Source organism: Spermophilus citellus, assembly GCF_964194105.1.
Source record: "Spermophilus citellus genome assembly, chromosome: 3".
In the NCBI taxonomy this organism is placed as follows: Eukaryota; Metazoa; Chordata; class Mammalia; order Rodentia; family Sciuridae; genus Spermophilus; species Spermophilus citellus.
Window position 1 is genome coordinate 8319966 of NC_138184.1, and position 21306 is coordinate 8341271.

At 39.5% G+C, this 21306-nt stretch overlaps 1 protein-coding gene across 4 annotated transcripts in view; it reads right to left on the bottom strand.

The window, feature by feature from the left end:
* LOC308645900 (uncharacterized protein) overlaps positions 1-20345 on the bottom strand; it is a 41844-nt gene extending 21499 nt beyond the window's left edge. The window contains exons 1-6 of one of the 4 annotated variants that reach the window (XM_081288350.1): positions 20249-20345; positions 19911-20063; positions 18645-18722; positions 17783-17869; positions 17214-17296; positions 13659-16303 (exon numbers count right to left, since the gene is read on the bottom strand). In XM_081288350.1, coding sequence (XP_081144476.1) covers positions 14876-16303; positions 17214-17288 — 1503 coding nt within the window. In that variant the 5' untranslated portion in view covers positions 17289-17296; positions 17783-17869; positions 18645-18722; positions 19911-20063; positions 20249-20345 and the 3' untranslated portion in view covers positions 13659-14875. Of the gene's footprint in view, positions 1-13658; positions 16304-17213; positions 17297-17782; positions 17870-18644; positions 18734-19910; positions 20064-20248 lie in introns of those variants that run through there. The other 3 variants (XM_081288349.1, XM_081288351.1, XR_014021288.1) reach the window with 3 other exon arrangements.
* Positions 20346-21306: the final 961 nt, after the last annotated feature.

Sequence of the window (21306 nt, forward strand, 5' to 3'; positions counted from 1 at the left end):
TAAGTTCAATCCACAATACTGTAAGAAAAAAAAAAAGAAAACAAGCAATCCAGTATATATTGACACCAGACAAAGATAGACTAAGAGGGCATTTAATGATAAAGGAAATAACGATGATGAACTGGCCTGCACTAAGCAACCACACAAGAGACAGAGATACCTTTTTCTTTGGTCCTGTGACGGCTCCTCTGACTTTAAGTGTCCACAGAAAGAGAGAGAGAGAGAGAGAGCTTGTGCTGAACCCTTTCATTGAGGAGAAGCCATTCAAATGAGGCAAGTGGTCAGGTTTCAGGGTATTGAGTCTAGCTTCCTGATATCTGCTGTCAGCATGTTGACTGACATCTAGGAAGGCCACACCCAAAGGCAGAGCAAGAGAAGGGGATACACAAAGGGCATTTCCATGAAACATTCTATCCCAAACAGGGCAAAGGGGTAGTATTACAAAGGAACAGGTGAGTGTAGCTCAACCCCATGGGTGACACACCTACATCTGAAGACACACCCTCAACTTCCAGAACCAGGACAATGCCCAAGTCACTAGGAAATGTAGTGATCCCTCAGAGCCTCTCACTTCAGGTTGGAAGGCATGGGTCATTCAGAGTGGTTCCCCAAAGATACATGCTGAGGTAAAAAGAAAGACCAGAGAGAATCTGGGTCCTTCATTCAGCAAGCCATTAAATAAGCCATTCCTGGAATTTCCCTTTTTGTTCAGATTTTTTTTTTTTTTTTTTTTTTTTTGCTTTAGAGGACTCAATTTTGTCAAACAATACTGTCTTTCTCCACATCCTAATTGAACCAATTCTAAGAGAAATCAAGGAAAATGATGTTCCTCAATTGAAATAACTTAAAGATGCTGTGCCAGTTAATACATCTGAAGTTTATCATGTTGAATTTAGAGGGATTTTACCGCCTCTTGACAGGAACTTGGGCTTGGGCACTACTTAATTCTCTCTGCAATAATGGAAGTTATACTCATATTTTCTGTATTACTATTCATAACAAACATATGACCTTAAATCTGGAGGGATACCTAACTCTATGAAAAGCTCTAATTTGCTGTTAAAATTTAAATATTGAAACTTCTAAAGTGAGAAACGAAAATACCCATCTACTCCTGGTCCTGAACTGAGTTCCTAAGTAGCTGCAACACATTGCCACCCTTCAGCAGTCACATTCTTCTAAGTATGTGCATTCTGCTTGAGATAGACTCTTTTTGTTTGAAATTCTAATTAGTTATACATAACAGAAGAATGCATTTTGACTCGTTGTACACAAACAGATCTCAAATTTCCATTTCTTTGGATGTAGAGTCACACCATTGATTCAATCAAACCTGTACATAGGGTAACGGTAATAATGTCTCATTCCACCATCTTGAGACAGACTGTTTGCTGCTGTTCACATAGCTGTAGCCAAACTTCCAAATTACTAAAGTTAAAGATTCAAGGGTGGGGCTGGGGTTGTGGCTCACCGGTAGATCATTTGCCTAGCACATTCGAGGGCCTGGGTTCGATCCTCAGCACCACATAAAAATAAATAAAGATATTGTGTCCAACTAAAAAATAAATATTAAAAAAAAAGATTCAAGGGTATTTACCCCCCCCCCTCAGGGTAGAAATGACAGACATAAAGCAAGACATCTGTATGACTAAAAATCCCTCCCCTTCACTTTGTAGCATTATTTGGAATGAAAGGGAAAACAATAAATTTGACACAGCTTCAGGACAAAGGGCTTTTCTGAAGCATTATACCAGAATCTTCTGTAGTTTTGCATTTTCATGTAAAAATATCAGACAAAATTTTTAAATATGATATTAAAGTCTGTCTGAGACAGCAGGATCTATAGTCTGATTTTTTTCTTTATTTTTTTTTGATAAAATTATGCATGTACGGATATTTTATTCTTTTTAGGGTTCCAGTTTTGTAGATGTACACAATGGTGGGATTTACTGTGGTGTATTCATGTATGTACACAGGAAAATTATGTCACATTCATTCCATTGTCTTTCCTATTTTTTTTAATTGGTTGTTCACAACTTTACAAAGCTCTTGACATATCATACTTCATACATTAGATTGAAGTGGGTTATGAACCCCCAATTTTACCCCAAATGCAGATTGCAGAATCACGTCGGTTACACATCCACAATTTTACATAATGCCCTATTAGTAATTGTTGTATTCTGCTACCTTTCCTATCCCCTACTATCCCCCCTCCCCTCCCCTCCCCTCCCTTCTTCTCTCTCTACCCCATCTACTGTAATTCATTTCTCTCCTTGTTTATTTTCCCATTCCCCTCACAACCTTTTATATGTAATTTTGTATAGCAATGAGGGTCTCCCTTCATTTCCATGCAATTTTCCTCATCTCTCCCTTTCCCTCCCATCTCATGTCACTGATTAATGTTACTCTTTTCTTCCTACTCTTCCTCCCTGCTCTGTTCATAGTTGCTCTCATTATATCAAAGAAGACATTTGGTATTTGTTTTTTAGGGATTGGCTAGCTTCACTAAGCATAATCTGCTCTAGTGCCATCCATTTCCCTGCAAATTCTATGATTTTGTCATTTTTTATTGCTGCATAGTACTCCATTGTGTATAGATGCCACATTTTTTTTATCCATTCATCTATTGAAGGGAATCTGGGTTGGTTCCACAGTCTAGCTATTGTGAATTGTGCTGCTATGAACATCGATGTGGCAGTATCCCTGTAGCATGCTCTTTTAAGGTCTTCAGGGAATAGTCCGAGAAGGGCAATAGCAGGGTCAAATGGTGGTTCCATTCCCATCTTTCCCAGGAATCTCCAAACTGCTTTCCAAATTGGCTGCACCAATTTGCAGTCCCACCAGCAATGTACAAGTGTACCCTTTTCTCCACATCCTCGCCAGCACTTGTTGTTGTTTGACTTCATAGTGGCTGCCAATCTTACTGGAGTGAGATGGTATCTTAGGGTGGTTTTGATTTGCATTTCTCTGACTGCTAGAGATGGTGAGCATTTTTTCATGTACTTGTTGATTGATTGTATATCCTCCTCTGAGAAGTGTCTGTTCAGGTCCTTGGCCCATTTGTTGATTGGGTTATTTGTTATCTTATTGTCTGATTTTTTGAGTTCTTTGTATACTCTGGATATTAGGGCTCTATCTGAAGTGTGAGGAGTAAAAATTTGTTCCCAGGATGTAGGCTCCCTATTTACCTCTCTTATTGTTTCTCTTGCTGAGAAAAAACTTCTAAGTTTAATTAAGTCCCATTTGTTGATTCTTGTTGTTAACTCTTGTGCTATGGGTGTCCTATTAAGGAATTTGGAGCCTGACCCCACAATCTGTAGATCGGAGCCAACTTTTTCTTCTATCAGACGCAGAGTCTCTGATTTGATATCAAGCTCCTTGATCCATTTTGAGTTAACTTTTGTGCATAGCGAGAGAAAGGGATTCAGTTTCATTTTGTTGCATATGGATTTCCAGTTTTCCCAACACCATTTGTTGAAGATGCTATCCTTCCTCCATTGCATGCTTTTAGCTCCTTTATCAAATATAAGATAGTTGTAACTTTGTGGATTAGTCTCTGTGTCCTCTATTCTATACCATTGGTCCACCCGCCTGTTTTGGTACCAGTTCCAAGCTGTTTTTGTCACTATTGCTCTGTAATATAGTTTGAAATCTGGTATCGCTATACCACCTGATTCACACTTCCTGTTTAGAATTGCTTTTGCTATTCTGGGTCTTTTATTTTTCCATATGAATTTCATGATTGCTTTATCAATTTCTACAAGATATGCCGTTGGGATTTTGATTGGCATTGCATTAAACCTATAGAGAACTTTTGGTAATATCGCCATTTTGATGATGTTAGTTCTGCCTATCCATGAACAGGGTATGTTTTTCCATCTTCTAAGATCTTCATCAACTTCTCTCTTTAGGGTTCTGTAGTTTCCATTATATAAATCTTTCACCTCTTTTGTTAGGTTAATTCCCAAGTATTTTATTTTTTTTGAGGATATTGTGAATGGAGTGTTTTTCCTCATTTCCGTTTCAGAAGTTTTGTCGCTGATATACAGAAATGCCTTTGATTTATGCGTGTTGATTTTATATCCTGCCACTTTGCTGAATTCATTTATTAGTTCTAGTAGTTTCTTTGTAGACCCTTTTGGGTCTTCTAGGTATAGAATCATGTCATCTGCAAATAGTGATAATTTAAGTTCTTCTTTTCCAATTTTTATGCCTTTAATTTCTTTCGTCTGTCTAATTGCTCTGGCCAGTGTTTCGAGAACTATATTGAATAGAAGTGGAGATAGAGGGCATCCCTGTCTTGTTCCGGATTTTAGAGGGAATGCCTTCAACTTTTGTCCATTCAGAATGATGCTAGCCTGAGGCTTAGCATAGATAGCTTTTACAATGTCAAGGTAAGTTCCTGTTATCCCTAATTTTTCTAATGTTTTGAACATAAAGGGATGCTGTACTTTGTCAAATGCTTTCTCTGCATCTATCGAGATGATCATATGGTTCTTATCTTTAAGTCTATTGATGTGGTGAATAACATTTATTGATTTCCGTATGTTGAACCATCCTTGCATCCCAGGGATGAATCCTACTTGATCATGGTGCACAATTTTTTTGATGTGTTTTTGTATTCGATTCGCCAGAATTTTATTGAGGATTTTTGCATCTAGGTTCATTAGAGATATTGGTCTGTAGTTTTCTTTCTTTGAGGTGTCTTTGTCTGGTTTCGGAATCAGGGTGATGTTGGCCTCATAGAATGAATTTGGAAGAGCTCCCTCTTTTTCTATTTCCTGAAATAACTTGAAAAGTATTGGTATTAATTCTTCTTTAAAGGTTTTGTAAAACTTCGCTGTATACCCATCCGGTCCTGGGCTTTTCTTGGTTGGTAGTCTTTTGATGGCTTCTTCAATTTCATCCATTGATATTGGTCTGTTCAAATTGTGTGTATCCTCCTGACTCAGTCTGGGTAAATCATATGACTTAAGAAATTTATCGATGTCTTCACTATCTTCTATTTTGTTGGAATATAGGTTTTCAAAATAATTTCTAATTGTCTTCTGTATTTCTGTAGCATCTGTTGTGATATTGCCTTTTTCATCCCGTATGTTAGTAATTTGAGTTCTCTCTCTTCTTCTCTTCGTTAGCATGGCTAAAGGTCTGTCGATCTTATTTATTTTTTTGAAGAACCAACTTTTAGTTTTGTTAATTTTTTCAATAGTTTCTTTTGTTTCAATTTCATTGATTTCTGCTCTGATTTTAATTATTTCTAGCCTTCTGCTACATTTGCTGTTGTTTTGCTCTTCCTTTTCTAGGGCTTTGAGATGAAGTGTGAGCTCATTTATTTGTTGGTTTTTTCTTTTTTTGAGGAATGACCACCAGGCGATGAATTTTCCTCTTAAAACTGCTTTCATTGTGTCCCATAGATTCCGATATGTTGTGTCTGTATTTTCATTTATCTCTAAGAATTTTTTTATTTTCTCCTTTATGTCTTCTGTAACCCATTGATCATTCAGTAACATATTGTTCATTTTCCATGTGATGTAGGATTTTTCCTTCCTTCTTTTATCATTGATTTCCAGTTTCATTCCATTATGATCAGATAAAATGCATGGTATTATCTCCACCCCTTTATATTTACTGAGGGTTGCCCTATGGCATAATGTATGGTCTATTTTTGAGAAGGATCCATGTGCTGCTGAGAAAAAAGTATATCCATTTGATGATGGTTGATATATTCTATATATGTCAGTTAAGTCTAGGTTATTGATTATGATATTGAGTTCTATAGTTTCTTTATTCAATTTTTGTTTGGAGGATCTGTCCAATGGTGAGAGAGGTGTGTTGAAGTCACCCATGATTATTGTGTTGTGGTCTATTTGATTCTTGAACTTGAGGAGAATTTGTTTTATGAATGTCGCAGCACCATTGTTTGGTGCATAAATATTGATAATTGTTATGTCTTGTTGGTGAATGGTTCCTTTTAACAGTATATAATGACCTTCTTTATCCCTTTTGATTAACTTAGTCTTGAAGTCGATTTTATTCGATATGAGGATGGCCACTCCTGCTTGCTTACGAGAACTGTGTACGTGGTATATTTTTTCCCATCCTTTCACCTTCAGCCTGTGTATGTCTTTTCCAATCAGATGTGTCTCCTGGAGGCAGCATATTGTTGGATTTGTTTTTTTTAATCCATGATACCAGCCTATGTCGCTTTATTGGAGAGTTTAGGCCATTAACATTCAGAGTTACTATTGATATATGGTTTGAACTTCCATCCATGTTTGATTGTTTATCCTTTCTAAAAAAAAAAAAAAAATTTAGTTTGTTTCTCCGTGATTATCTTTCCCCTCGCCCTCTGTCTTTACTGAGGCACTTCCCACTGATGGTTTTGGTTATTGTTTTTCATTTCTTCCTCGTGTAGTGTTTTGCTCAAAATGCTTTGCAATGCTGGTTTTCTGGCTGCAAATTCTTTTAACTTTTGTTTATCATGAAAGATCTTTATTTTGTTGTCATACCTGAAGCTTAATTTTGCTGGATACAGAATTCTTGGTTGGCATCCATTGTCTTTCAGTGTTTGAAATACATTGTTCCATGACCTTCTTGTTTTCAGTGTCTGTGATGAAAAATCCGTTGTTAACCGTATTGGTTTACCCCTAAATGTAATCTGTCTCCTTTCTCTTGTAGCTTTTAATATTTTCTCTTTGTTCTGTATATTGGATATCTTCATAACAATGTGTCTTGGCGTTGGTCTACTGTGATTTTGTGTGCTCGGTGTCCTGTATGCATCTTCAATTTGTATATCTGTTTCCTTTTTTATTTCTGGAAAGTTTTCTGTAATTATTTCATTCAGCAGGTTTCTCATTCCCTTGGTTTGAATCTCTGTACCTTCTTCTATCCCAATGACTCGTAAGTTTGGTTTCTTCATGTTATCCCATAACTCTTGGATGTTTTTCTCGTGATTTTTTACCAGCCTTTCTGAGTTGGCTAGACTCTTTTCAAGACGGTATATTTTGTCTTCATTATCTGACATTCTGGTTTCTACTTGCTCCACTCTATTAGTGATACTCTCAATTGAGTTTTTAATTTGGTTTATCATTTCCTTCATTTCTAGAATTATTGTTTGATTATTTTTTATAATCTCTATCTCCTGATAAAGATGCTTAACTTCTTCTTTTAGCTGTTTATGTAATTAATTCTCAATGTGTTCTTTCGCTGCTTGAATTTGCTGTCTTGTATCCTCCTTAAGGTTCCATTCCATCTGTCTAAGGTGTTCCTTGAGGTCTTTATATGACCATTTTTCTGATGACTCTAGGTCCTCCTGAATATTTAGGCTGTCCTGCATTGTTTGTACTCCTTTTCTTCCTTGCTTCTTGAAGCTGCTCATGTTGCTTCTTGTTCTGTTTGACTGCTGAGTTACTGTTTATTCCTATAAATTTATTTGATGCTTGGGAGGAAAGGTATTAGAAGGAAAGGGAAGAAGTCACTAAAGAGAATGAGAGTAGGCAGGTAGAATTCAAGGAAGGGGGGGATAAGAAAAATGAAAAGACAAAAGAAGAAAGAAATAGGAACTAAAAAAAGAAAAAAATTTAAAAAATAATAATAATAATTTTTAAAAAATTAAAATTAAAATTAGAAGAGAAAGAAGAAAAAAAAGAAAAAAAGAAAAAAAAACTAATCAATGCCGTCTTAGAGTTTGATTAACTTCTCTTCCACTAGGTGGCGCTGTGCCCACCAGGTCAAGTCTCTCCTGTCAGTACGCGGGAACCAATCACTGTGCAGCAGCTCCTCCCAGACTGGGCGAGTCTCCAATCCTGAGTGCCTAGGGCCTCCTCTTGTGTCCAATCACTTCCACTTTTCCTCTAGCCAGGCCCCTCTCACCACAATACTGGCTACAGGCCAGGTCTGCTGCTCCCGGGAGCCCTGTTTTCATGAACGACTGGGCTCACTCCTCCAGATTGCCATTCCCTCAGAACCTAAGTTTGTAGAGCTTGGGGCTGAGAATCCTCAGCGAATTTTACTTGCCCTCCGGTAGCCACTCCCCCATAGCTGGTGCAAGAGACCTCAGTAGTCAGTCCCACGCCACGGGTCCCGCACCACCTCTGACTCCCTCGGGCTGGCTGTAGCATTCACGGGAGAGCTGGGAGGGGCCCTTAAGGTTTCCCCGATACGTGGAGAGGGAAAGCCAGGGAACCACACACCTGTAGCAGCAGGCTTCAATGAAGTTATCTCCTCTGCCGCAGTCCTGCGACGCCAGCCCTCCGCCACAGAGGTGTCCCCCGCAAACGGCGACAGTTCGCCTCCCCCTGCCGGGCGACCAATGCAACGGGCGGGTCCCCACTGTCTCTCCCAAGCCCCGCCTGGAACCTGCGGCCACTACCCACGAAGGCCCGGCAGGCATCCACCTCCATAGGATGGGAAGGGCTGACCAGCTGCCTCAGCCGGATGGATTAATGCTGAGTCGCAGCTGTCTGTCTCAGGTTTTCAGACGCGGCGGTGTGGGGCGCGGAGCATGGAGAGGCTTACTCACTTCCCGCCACCATCTTCCTCTTCTTGCTATTTCGGGATGATGGCAGGGCGCTCGCTCTGCTCCCTCCGGTGTGTCTCAGCCTCGGGCTCCCGCGCCTCTCTCCGCCGAGGCCTCCACAGCCAGCGCTGCCCCGGTCGCTCTCTCCGCCCCCGGCGTTCCCGGCTTCTAGCCGCACCGCAGCCCGCTCCGTGTCTCTCCGGCTCGCGGCTCCAGCGGCGCCCGGGGCCGGGGAGGCGACAGCCCCTCTCCGGCAAGTACTGCAGTCCCCGGGCCCCGAGTCCCGGCGGCCACAAACTGACACTTCTAATACACCTACCAATTCCTGGCAGGACCCCTCTTCACGGAATTTTGCTAGAAGTTCCTCATTAGGTAGACTGCCACTGTTCCAAAGGGTCTTTCTGATCCCGTTAATGTGGAGACATTGAAATCGCTGCTTCCTCGTCAGCGGCCATGTTGGATCCCTGATTTTTTTCTTTAATTGCTACAGTAGCATCAAACTTAGCCAGCAAATTCTCATACATCTAACAACTTTCAGAGGTTATTAATTTTTACATCCTGAAATAATTTTGATATCACATCCCTATCAAGCCATAAAACTCATGCAAGAAAGATTAGTAGAGTGGAGGAAAGGGAAATGGGAAGTGCTGGGGACTGAATTAGAGCAAATACATTCCATGTTTGTATAATTATGTCAAAATGGATCCTAATTTTATCTATAACTAAAAGAACTAGAAAAAATTCTACAGATTCATGCAATTTCAAATACTGTTTCATTGGGCTAGGGTTGGGGCTCAGTGATCGAGCATTCACCTGGCATGTGTGAAGCACTGGGTTTGATCCAAATAACTAAAAAAAAATCTTAAAAAATAAAATATAAAATACTGTTTCTTATTAGCCATGAAATAGTCTGTTAGCTTTCCATTACTATTCCAAAATACCTGAAATGATCATTCATAAAGTTTCAAAAAAGCTGATTTTTGCTCACAATTTGGGTGGTTTCAGTCCATAATTGATTGGCCCCAGTGCTTCTGGGTTGATGGCAAGGCAGGAAGCACATGGTGGACCAAAGCTGTTCACTCATGGCCAGGGAGCAAAGAAGAGAAATGGCTGGGTTCCCACTATACCCTTCAAGGGCACACCTCCAGTGACCTAAAACCTCCCACTAGGTCCACATATTTTACACTGCCCTCCCCTTCATAAGACCAAGCTGTAGACTTAACACTTTAATATAGAGCTTTTGAGGGACATTCCAAGTCTAAAGTGTAGCATTCTGCTCCTAGCCTCATACCCACCTCACCACAGAAAATGCTTTTATACCATTTCCAAGCATCTCGAAGTCTTACCAGAACTGCATTGTTGAAAAGTCCAATTTCAAAGTCTCTTGCAGGACTCAAGGCAAACTCAGCTGTGAGATCCTATCACAATCAAAATTAAAATTGCATGCCTACAAAACCAACATTGTGTGAATGACACCAAGGCCTACTACTGGGTTCAATACCTTCAATTGATTTTTTTTTAATTGATGTATACATCAGAAACGAAGTTTAAGGCATTTTCAATCATCTGGTAAATTTTAGATTTTTAAAGGATTAGATTTTAAAATTAGTAATAAATCAGATGCTACACTAAAGAATTTGTTAATTTTTTTAAATTATTGGTCAATCATTCATTGGATTAAATGAGTAAAACATCTAACACTAAACACCTTTTGGGTGCTGGGGTTGCTGAACCCAGGGCCTCACATATGCTAAGGACATGTTACACCACTGAACTACACCCACAACACCAAAACCAGCATTTTAAAAGCCTTTATCCTGTGTCATTCCTGTAGATCCCAAGGGCAAAGTAGTCACTGGACTCAAAACATTGGCTACTGCAGCCAATCAAAACTAAGAATGCAGGGCTGGGGCTATGGCTCTGTGGCAGAGTGCTTGCCTAGCATGTATGAGACACTGGTTTGATCATCAGCACTACATAAAAAATTAATAAACAAAGATATCATGTGCCCCTCTACAACTAAAAAAAAATTAAAAAACAAAAACTAAGAATGCCCTATTACTAGGCAGACACCATTAGATAGGCCAAACAGGCTTGAACACAGATATTACTGCGCACCAATGGCTTGCCAGCAAAAGTGGGCTTTTGCCTTTATTATCCAACGAGACTCTTACCAAAGATGAAGTCTATGACATAGGGCTGGGGAGGCCAGAACCTCTAAGAGTCACCTATATAGAGATTTCACCTTGGGTTTCCATGTCCTGAAGTGATCAATTACATAACCTCCAGATCTACCCTGCAACCAAGGTCTCTGAGAGTTACTGTGGGTTGAAGACAGCTCAACACCGGTTAAGGGTGTGGGTTGTTTGAGCATGTTTATTGAGCCCAAACCAGGTTTTGCTCTAGCAACCAAGACATGGCTTGTTGAGACAGATGTAAAGTCCCCACCACTACCCTGCTCTTTGCCTGACCTTTGCACCAAGCATTTGGATTCATGTACTGTATTATAGACCTTAAAGGCACTAGTGTCAGACAAACTCATACATATACATAGTTATCTTACACTAGATAAAGGCTCCATAATCATACATTGAGGAAAAGATAGTCTCTTCAACAAATGGTGCTGGGAAAACTGGAAATTCATATGTAGTAAAATGAAATTTAACTCCTGTCTCACCCCACACAAAACACAAAGTGCATCAGGGACAGAACAGTCTCTTCACATCTTGCACACAATGCAAATTGGTCCCTCCCTACTCCTCAAGTCTCACAAGAAACATCTAACCTCACTACAGAACTCTTCTATGCAATGCTGCCTTTCAGCTGTTAACATCTATGGAAGGACATAGCTCTCTGGTCCTTCCTAATGTCCTCAGTAAAGAACCGAAGTCCACACTTTGTGAGAAGTACCAGAGAGCACTGGGATGGAAAGCTGCTGGTGTGAGAGGCTACTCAAACTATGAAAGAAAAAAACAGAGAGGGGTATGCATTTATGTAGCTCAGTGGTAGAGTGCTGATCTAGCATGCATAAGACCCTACACTCCATACCAGCACCAGGGGGGAAAGAGAAGCATGGATTATCCCCAATGAGGCCTTTGGCCAATGGGAAATCAAATGGCCTGCTCGGGGAGGGGCGGGGTGATGTAGCCAGCCAGGACTAACAACATCCCAGATACAAGAGGTTAATGTCAAAGCTGTATGCCCCATGCCAATCTGTTAAGCAGGCAGACCTTTTCCAATCACCATGACTATTTTTTTCACAAAACTAAAGGTACCATTCAATCCAGCAATTGCTGTCCTTGGCATTTACCCAAAGTTGACAACTTACATATATACACAAAAAATGTTTATAGCATTATAATTTATACCAGCTTAATTCATAATCACAAAAATTTAGAAGAAACTAAAATGTCCTTCAGAAAGTGGATTAATTGTGGTACATTCACACAAAGTAAAATTCCCCAGTGATGAAATGAAATGAGCTATCAGCCCATGAACAGACTGGAGGAAACATAATAGCTTATTACCTATACAAAGAATGAAAAGACTACATACTGTGTGATTCTAATCAGTAACATTCTGGAAATGACAAAATTACAGGGACAGTAAAATGTCCAACCAGTGGTTGCCAGGGGTTAGAAGGAAGAATGGAAAGACAGAGCACTAAGAAGTGTTGTACAATGGTGGATGTGGATCACCATACATTTGTCCAACCCCACAGACTATTTAACATTAGAAGTGAACCCTAATGTAAATTATGGACTTTGGATGAAGTGTCACTTCTATCAAAAGTACCTCTCTGGTATTAGCAGGAGCTACATGTATGGTAGCAGTGGGTATACAGGAAATCTTTCTATCTTCTGTAAAATGATGCCATGAAGATAAAACTGCTCTAAAACAAAGTCTATTTTTTAAAAAAACAAAACAACAACTATTAGAATGGTTAAATATATTCTCAATTGATTTAAAAAAGTCATAGTTCTAACCAGATGTGGTGGCACACCTGTAATTCCAGTGACTCTGGAGACTGAGGCAGGAGGATTGTAAGTTTAAGGCCAGCATCAATAACTTACAGAGGCCATGCCTCAAAATAAAATAAAATAAAAAGGGGGGGCTGGAAATGCAGCTCAGTGGTAGAGCACCCCTGGGTTCAATCCCCAGTACCACAAAAAATTATTTATTTGTATGTGTGTATGTATATGATTTTGCTCCATTCTGACAAGTGAACATTTTTTTCAACATATCTTAAGATAGTTTTCTCTACTGCAAAGTCTTATTTAATTAGCCCCTGAGATATCAGCAAAGGGCTTTCTACATTTTATAGATTGTGTGGTCTCACTGTGATTTATATGCTGCACTATTAGGACATTCTGACAGCATTTCCCATACTCATTTATACAGCTCTGAACTGTGGTTATAAATGGTAAATATAAGGAGCAAGTGAAGGACCGTCTGCATACTTTATACTCAAATGGCTCTCCACCAGGGTGAATTCTTATATAGATATAAAGACTTATGCAATAATAAAGCTACACCATAATCCTTACATGGATTTTTGTCCAGTGTGAAATGTCATGATTATTATGCCATGCTGAAATATTTAAAAGTTATAATACATACCCAGATTATATTTACAGTAATTTCAGATGTGTAAAAACCCCAATAAGCCTTGTAGAATTAGTAAGCTTCACATATGCCTTTCAAGCAGAGGTCTAAAAATGTAATGACATGTGCAAAGTCATCGATTCAATTCTCAACACACACACACACACAAATATTATTTCAATTTTAAAAAATTGTAATCAAAGCTCTTTTAAAGGAACTTGTCTACGTGACTAAATGTTTGTAAGGTCACATGTCTTACTTTCATAAGAAACTTCTTTATGTAGGGTCTATTGGAGTCAGAAGTGCATGTTAAGAATAGATAAAGGAGTAAAGGCTTTTTCAAATATCTCACATTCATAGAACTTCTTTCCTGTGTGACTTCTTAAATGTTTTCAAAGGGTTGAAAACTGAATGAAGACTTTCCCACATTTCCTTGTCCCAAGGTTTCTCTGCATATGGGTTTGTACATGAATACCATCATTTGTGGGAATTATCTAAAGTGTTTTCTGCATTTTTTACTGTATTAGTTTTCCATGGTTGTCATAACAAAATAGCATAGACAGAGTGACTTAAACAAGACAAATTTATTGGCATTTATTTGTGGAGACTGAAAGTTCAATATCAAGGCATGGGCAGGTTGGTTTCCTCTGGAGCCCCTAACAGAAGGTCATGTTCCAGACCTCTGTCCTGGATTTGCAGAAGGCCAGCTATCTTTCTAGTGACTTTGCATGGTCTTCTGGGAGTAAAGGTGTCCTTTCTCTTATAGGGACATCAATGATATTGTACTGGGCACCTCATTTTTTTTCCAAACTCATTTAAAATTACCTAACGTCCACATACAGTTACATTATGAGGAACTAGGAATTAAGACTTTAAAATATGAATCTGGAAAAGGGGGAACCATAACATTTAATCACAAACATTCTCACCAGTGTGAGTTCCCATGAGCATATTAAGGTTTGTGGAATTAAGGAAAGATTAACCAGATTCTCTACATTCAAAAAGTTTTTCTCCAGTCAGATTACTGATGTATAAGGTAAATGTTTATAGAGTTTAGCAAAATCTCTTCCACAATCCCAGCTGACATAGCGGCTGGCTTCACTGTGAACCCTTATGTAGGGCACGTCACGTCAGAGAAATAGAAACCTATGATGGAGAAAAGGAAACCTAACTTGCAGACTGATGCTCACTTCCTGGTTTTGGGGCCGCACATGGCTAAGATGGCACCTGGTGATCAGCCAGAAGGCATTACCGTGGGTTGTGATGAAAAATCAGACCACCTCTAGGATAGGCTCAGAACCCTTCTGCCCCCGTGGACAGCTCGAGTCTCCCCTTACTGACTGTAGAATGGGTGTACACGTGAACTCTCCTCACCCTGCTGACCCTTATCCTGATTGGCTCCTGTGTCTTATATTAGCTGTGTGTGCTTCCTCAATAAATGAGCTCCAGCCTTGACTGGTCTCCCTGATGCGTTTGATTGTCCTCCAGCAAGGGAGGGCTGGGTGCGGGCCGTCAGTCAGCCCTCTCCTTTCTTGGCTTGTCCTGGCCGGGGCGTGTTCTCCCTATCTCTCCTGCAGGTCAGGAGGGAATGAGGACTAAAAACCCCAACACCTTACATGTTCATTAAGATCTGAAATAGGAGTGAAGATGTTTCCAAATTCCTTACATTCATAGTTTTCTTTTTTCCCAAATCTTTGAAGTAAACAGGGACACCATAAAGCTTTCCCACATTTCTTATATTGACAGTTTCTATTCTACATGCCTTCGTTCATGATTGTGAAAGGAACTTGGAGAACTGAAGGCTTTCCCACACTCCTTACATTCATAGGGTTTCTCTCCACTGTGAATTCTTTTATGTAATTGAAATGAATTTGAATATCTGAGGGTTTTCCCACACTGCTCACATTCATAAGGTTTTTCTCCAGTGTGGATTCTCATGTGAAGGGTAACACATGTGGGAAACTTAAAGGCTTTCCCACATTGTAGACATATGTATGGTTTTTTGGCACTGTGAGTCCGCATGTGATTATTAAGACTGGAGGAATGTGTAAATACTTTCCCACATTCCTTAAATTCAAAGGGCTTGTCTCCTGTATGAATCCTCAGATGTCCACTAAGATTTGAGGAAACAGCAAATGCTTTCCCACATTTGAAGCATACAAAGGGCTTCTCTCCAGTGTGGGTTCTTATGTGTTCGCTGAGGCGGGAGGATCTAGCAAAGGCTTTCCCACAATCTTTGCACTCATATGGCTTCTCTCCAGTGTGAGCTGGTAAATGTTTCCTAAGGCCAGAATGCCCTGTGAAGGCTTTGCCACAGTCTTTACATTTGAAGGGTTTTGTTCCAGTGTGAATTCGAAGGTGATTATGAAGGCATGAGGAATTTCTAAAGAATTTTCCACATACCATACATTCAAAGGGTTTCTCTCTAGTGTGGTTTTTTACATGTTCAGTGAGGTATGAAGATGTTTTGAAAACAGTCCCATGTTTCTTTCGTTCACAGGGTTTGTTTTCAATGTGAATTTTAACATGTTGACTTAAGCAAGAAGAAACAGTGAAAGCTTTCCCACATTCTGTACATGTATAAGGTTTTTCTCCAGTGTGAGTTTTTCTATGCTGAGTAAGCTGACAAGACCTAGTAAAGGCTTTCCCACATTCCTTACATTCATAGGGTTTATCTCCACTATGGGTTCCCATGTGCATATTTAGGTATGCAGAATATCTAAAGCCTTTTCCACATTCCTTACACTTGTAGGGTTTTTCAGCACTGTGTGTCTGTATACACACAGCAATACTGGAGGAGTGAATGAAATCCATCCTGTATTCCTTCAGTTCATGGAGTTTGTATCCATTATGAGTTCTTCTATGGGCCTGAAGGTGTAGTGGATCAACAAAAGCTTTCCCACCATCATTGCACTCAAAGGGTTTATCTTGAGTGCATATTTTCTGGTAAACAGCTTTTGGAGGCAAGCTGAAAGTTTGCCTACAATGATTCAAAAAAAGTTTCTTTTCAGGAGAGGTTCTCTTGTGCAAAGGAAAGAAGTCTATTCTATGTTGATCACAATCAGAAGTGGTCCCTGTATTTTGCATTCTCATGTGTGAGGTAAGGCAAGTACGTCCACTGATGAATTCTCCACATGGCTTACAGTCACAGAGCTCCCCTCCATTGTGCCTTCTTGCCTGTTCATAAAGGGATGAATAATGGTTAAAGTATTTTTCAGGGGCTGGGGATGTGGCTCAAGTGGTAGTGCGCTCGCCTGGCATGCGTGCAGCCCGGGTTCGAACCTCAGCACCACATACCAACAAAGATGTTGTGTTCGCCGGCTGAGAACTAAAATAAATAAATAAATATTTTTTTTAAAAAAAAGTATTTTTCAGACTCATTAATAGATTACATGCACCTGAAGACTGAAAATTGTGATGATCTCCATTTCTGCAATTTTCATTATTTGCATACAGTTTCTCCCTCTCCCTCTCCCCCCCCCTCTCTTTTCTTTTTTAAGAGACAGATTTTATGTTGTACAGGCTGGCTTTTAATGTTGGGTTCAAGTGACCTTCTGCCTGAGCTTCCTCAGTAGCTGGAACTATAAGTGAACACCACTTCTGGCTTATTTATTTTTATTTTCTTTTTCCTCTCCACCTCCCCATGGTATTGGGAATTAAACCTGTGCTCTACCACTGAGCTATATTCCCAACCCTTCTAATTCTTTCAGACAGAATCTTACTAAATTTCCAAGGCTGACCTCAAACTTGTGATCCTCCTGCCTTGGTCTCTTGCTGGGATTACTTTGCCAGAATACTCTGCCATCTATTCTAAACTTGAAAAGACCTCTACAGTTTAGTGACAACCTTTTAAAAACTATCTAGTTACATATCTGGAAATGTGTACTTGTGGGAACTTGGGAGCAACAAGTTTCAAGTTAGGTTTGGGGCACCCCCAAATTCATATTCCTATTTTGCCTCTAGAGCCATTGCTCCTTCTTAGGTCAATGCTACTTCTCTCAAATCTCTCTTGTTCTGATTTTCTACAATGGAATTCCCAATCTTCTTTAAATATAGAAAATTAGAAATACCCCCTTGTTAGTCTTACCCTAAGTATCTCACTGGAGATCTGTTCCCTCAAAAAATTCTGCTGAAGTGAAGCCCCTTTGATTTTAAGTCCCATTTTCCATTCTAAAGTAAGAGAAAAAGAAATATAAGGGTCTGGAGACAGAAATGATAGATAGGAGGTGAAAATGGTAGAGATCATTTGCACTTATTTCCAAATTAAACATAATAAAGCAAAAAAAAAGATTTCACAATTTTCACTATGTCAAAAATCTGGCAAAGATAAGGACATGGCATCAAAATTTTATATGATTTATTACCAGTTGATCCTATGAAAGTTAAAATTGGTGGTGAACACAAAGAACATTTATCTTGGAAGGGGACAAACATAAAGAAGTATACATCAAAACAATGAAGAAATGCAACAGGTTATATTGTGAGATTATAGAAAAGTCTAAGTTGGCAGAGAGTAAAAGACTATAGAAGGTTGAAGATTTCCTAACTTCTGATAAAAATGATCTGATGCTTCTGAGATCAAGTGCATCTTTAAAAGTTTCTTCTTTATACTTATAGTGAATTTACTGACCAGGAGTATTATCCATGAACACTCACCTTGGAGAACCCCTCCTTCCACTATCTTTGACTCTTCTTGCTCCAACCAAGAGATCAGGCTGGGTTTGAGGATCTGACATTCTGTACCTAGGGAAAAACATATTCATGGAAAAAGCTAATGGAAGAGATGATAAACCTTCTCATGATTCAGGAACCAAAGCTCTAATGAAACCAGTGAAATTATTTCAAGAAGGTTAAAAATACAAATATCTTCTCTGCCTGTGTCCCATAAAAATTAGTTGTTTCTGACCCCTAAAATTCCAAATTCAGGCTTATGTTCACATTTACAAAGCACTAAGACCTTCTTCTTCTTCTTTTTTTTTTAATCCAAATAGGAAATAGAGTGAAACAGTGATCTTCATTCTCACAGGGAATGAAAATCACACCTGATTGGTTTTGTTTTGTTTTGTTTTGCAGTAGTAGGGATGGAACTCAGGGCCTTGTGCATGCTAGGCTAGCACTCTACCGCTGAGCCACACTCCCAGGTAGTACGCCTGTGATCCTTAAACCTTACAGCATGTAAGAGTCACCTGGAGAATTTCTTCAACACATATGACAGGGCCCTAACTGTGTTTCTGAGTATATGAAAGGTGGAAACTGAGGTAATGTATGTTAGGCCACATTTTGAGAACCACCACACAGATTAAAAGCTATTATGATAAAGGCTGTTTCTCTATTATTTTCTACTATATTCAGAGTTAACTTCATTGATACTGCAACACAGTAAATACTTAGACAACATGACACACAAAAAAAAATTCCAGAGGGAGAAACACCTCTCAGAACCCACCTCAAAAAATAAGAAGTTCTGAAGATGATTATGAGTAGAAGAAAACATGTCAAGGATACATGCTTTGCATACCTGATCACAGTTTGGCAGGCAGACAATCATCTTCCTTTCTGCTTCTGTCTTTTCTTCATGAAGGCAAACTGGGTCCCTCTACAAAAGACCTCAGGGAAAAGAAATAAGGTATGTGTTGTGGTTTGCATATGAGGTATCCCCTGAGAGGCTCATGTGTTAGGTAATTGTGGCAATGTTCAGGGGTGAAATTATCAGATTATGTAAGCTCTAACCTCATCCATGGATTAATTCATTTGATGGATTAATAATTTAAATAAACAATTAGGTATAGCTGTAAGCAGGTGGAGCATGGACAGAGGAAATATGTGTCTTGAAGGTGAGGGGCATGCCCTTGGGGATTACAGCTTGTCCCTAGCTCCCTGCACACTCTCTGCTTCCTGGTTGCCATGAGCTAAGCCACTTTCTCCACCACACTCTTTGACCATGGAGTTCTGCCATATCTTGCACCCACAGCCAACCATGGACTAACTCTGAAACCGTGAGCCCAAAATAAACTTTTCTTCCTCTAAATTGTTCCTGCTAGGTATTTTGATTATAGCAATGAAAAGCTAACACTGCATGAGAACTCAGAGCTGCCCATAATTCCCACAATTTACATGTCTAGAAGTCATTCCATCCTAGTTTGAAATTTCCACATAACCCTGCACACTTGACATTAAGTACACACTACTCCTGTGTGAGGCCAGCAGTCTGCCTCACATAGAGCCAGAAAAGGAGACCATATGCCAGGCTGTCCAAACAGGAAAAGGATAGTAGTCTCATTATACATAAGGAAAGCTATAGCCTTGAGAGATGTGACTATTTGCCCATAGCAATAAAACTCATGAAAGAGTGGGAGGAGGGGAGCGAGGGGGGGGGGAGTGCTGGGGAGTGATACTGGCCAAATTATATTGTTATACTGTGTGCATGCACTAAGATGTAAGAACAAATCCCACCATTATGTACAACTATAATGCACTAATTAAAAAAAATCATGGGACTGGGGCAGTAGAGCCCTTGCCTAGCACATGCAAGGCCCTGGGTTCAATCCTCAGCACCACATAAAAATAAATAAATAAAAGAAAGGTATGTGTCCAACTACAACTGAAAAATAAATATTTTTTTTAAATCATGAAGAAGCTTCTACAGCATTTCTTCCCAGAATATATACACCAGAGGGGTTGACTGAAAACATAGGATTCCACTACATTTCCTGTGAGAGCACTGGACTCCATACAGGGAGAACCTGAAGGAGAGTCTGTGAACAAGATCATCAGTAGGACTTACCATGGGACAAATCAATGGCTGCCATCTTGTGACACTGGTGGTGTTATGTGCCTGAATGATTCTTTCCTTGATTCAGAGAATACTGCAGGACAGCTATGAAGCTACACCAACAGTGGCCATCTTCACTCCTCTTTATTCAGGGTTAACTTAGTCCTGTTCACATCATTATCAACAAATATTAATTATTAATAATTAAACATTAGCTCTCTTTGCAGATGGCATATGTGAAAGACTGAAAAAAATTCTATTACAATAGTATTAGTAACATCAATTGCTATTTATTAAGGACTAGACCTCAGAAGTTATAAGAGCAGCTTTATGTATATAAGGTCACTTACCATTGGGCTGGGGTTGTGCTTCAGTAGTAGAGCACTCACCTAGCATGGTAAGGCACCAGGTTCGATCCTCAGCACTGCATAAAAAGAAATGAACAAAATAAAGGTATTGTGTCCATCTACAACTTAAAAAAAATTTAAAAAAAAACGATCACTTATCATTAACAATCCTGTAGATATTATTACCTTCCCCAATTTTGGTACTGAGGATTGAACCCAGGAGCACTCTTAGTGGTAGATGCAAAAACTCTTTCCTGGGCTGGGGATGTGGCTCAAGCGGTAGTGCGCTCGACTGGCATGCGTGCGGCCCGGGTTCGATCCTCAGCACCACATACCAACAAAGATGTTGTGTCCGCGGAGAACTAAAAAATAAATATTAAAAATTCTCTCTCTCTCTCTCCCCCCCTCTCTCACTCTCTCTTTAAAAAAAAAACTATCCTTTGGAGAGTTTTTACATCTACGACTAAGCCACACCCCAAGCCCTTTTAACTTTAAATTTTATTTTGAGACAGGGTCTTGCTAAATTGCCCATACTGTCCTTGGACTTGCAATCGTCCTGCCTTTGCCTCCCAAATTGCTGGGATGACAGGTGTGTGCCACTGTATCTGGCCTTATCATCTCTATTGAATGCTGAAAAACTTAGATTTAGAGAATGCTGGTAATGTCCAGTATTATCCAGTTAGGAAGTAGTGAATGAGGACTTGAATGCAATTACTTTGTCTCTGAAACCCGATCTACTACAGCTGTTGTTAGAGGTTGAGTATTCCTTATCTAAATATCTGGAGCCAGAAGTATTTCAGATTTCAGAATTGTGGGGGGGCTGGGTTCAGCCATATGCTCACAAAGTTTTGGATTTCAGGTTTTTGAATCAGGAATGCTCAACATGTATTCTCAACATAACCAGAAGTCAGTTTAGACATGTCCTTGTGAAACAATGATCACTAGTCACATGTGTCACTACTGACCACTTCATATGAAACTAGGACTAAAGAACCGTATTTTAAAATTTCATTTGATTTTAATAAAAATAACAATCATGAGTAAGTCAAGCACAGAATATT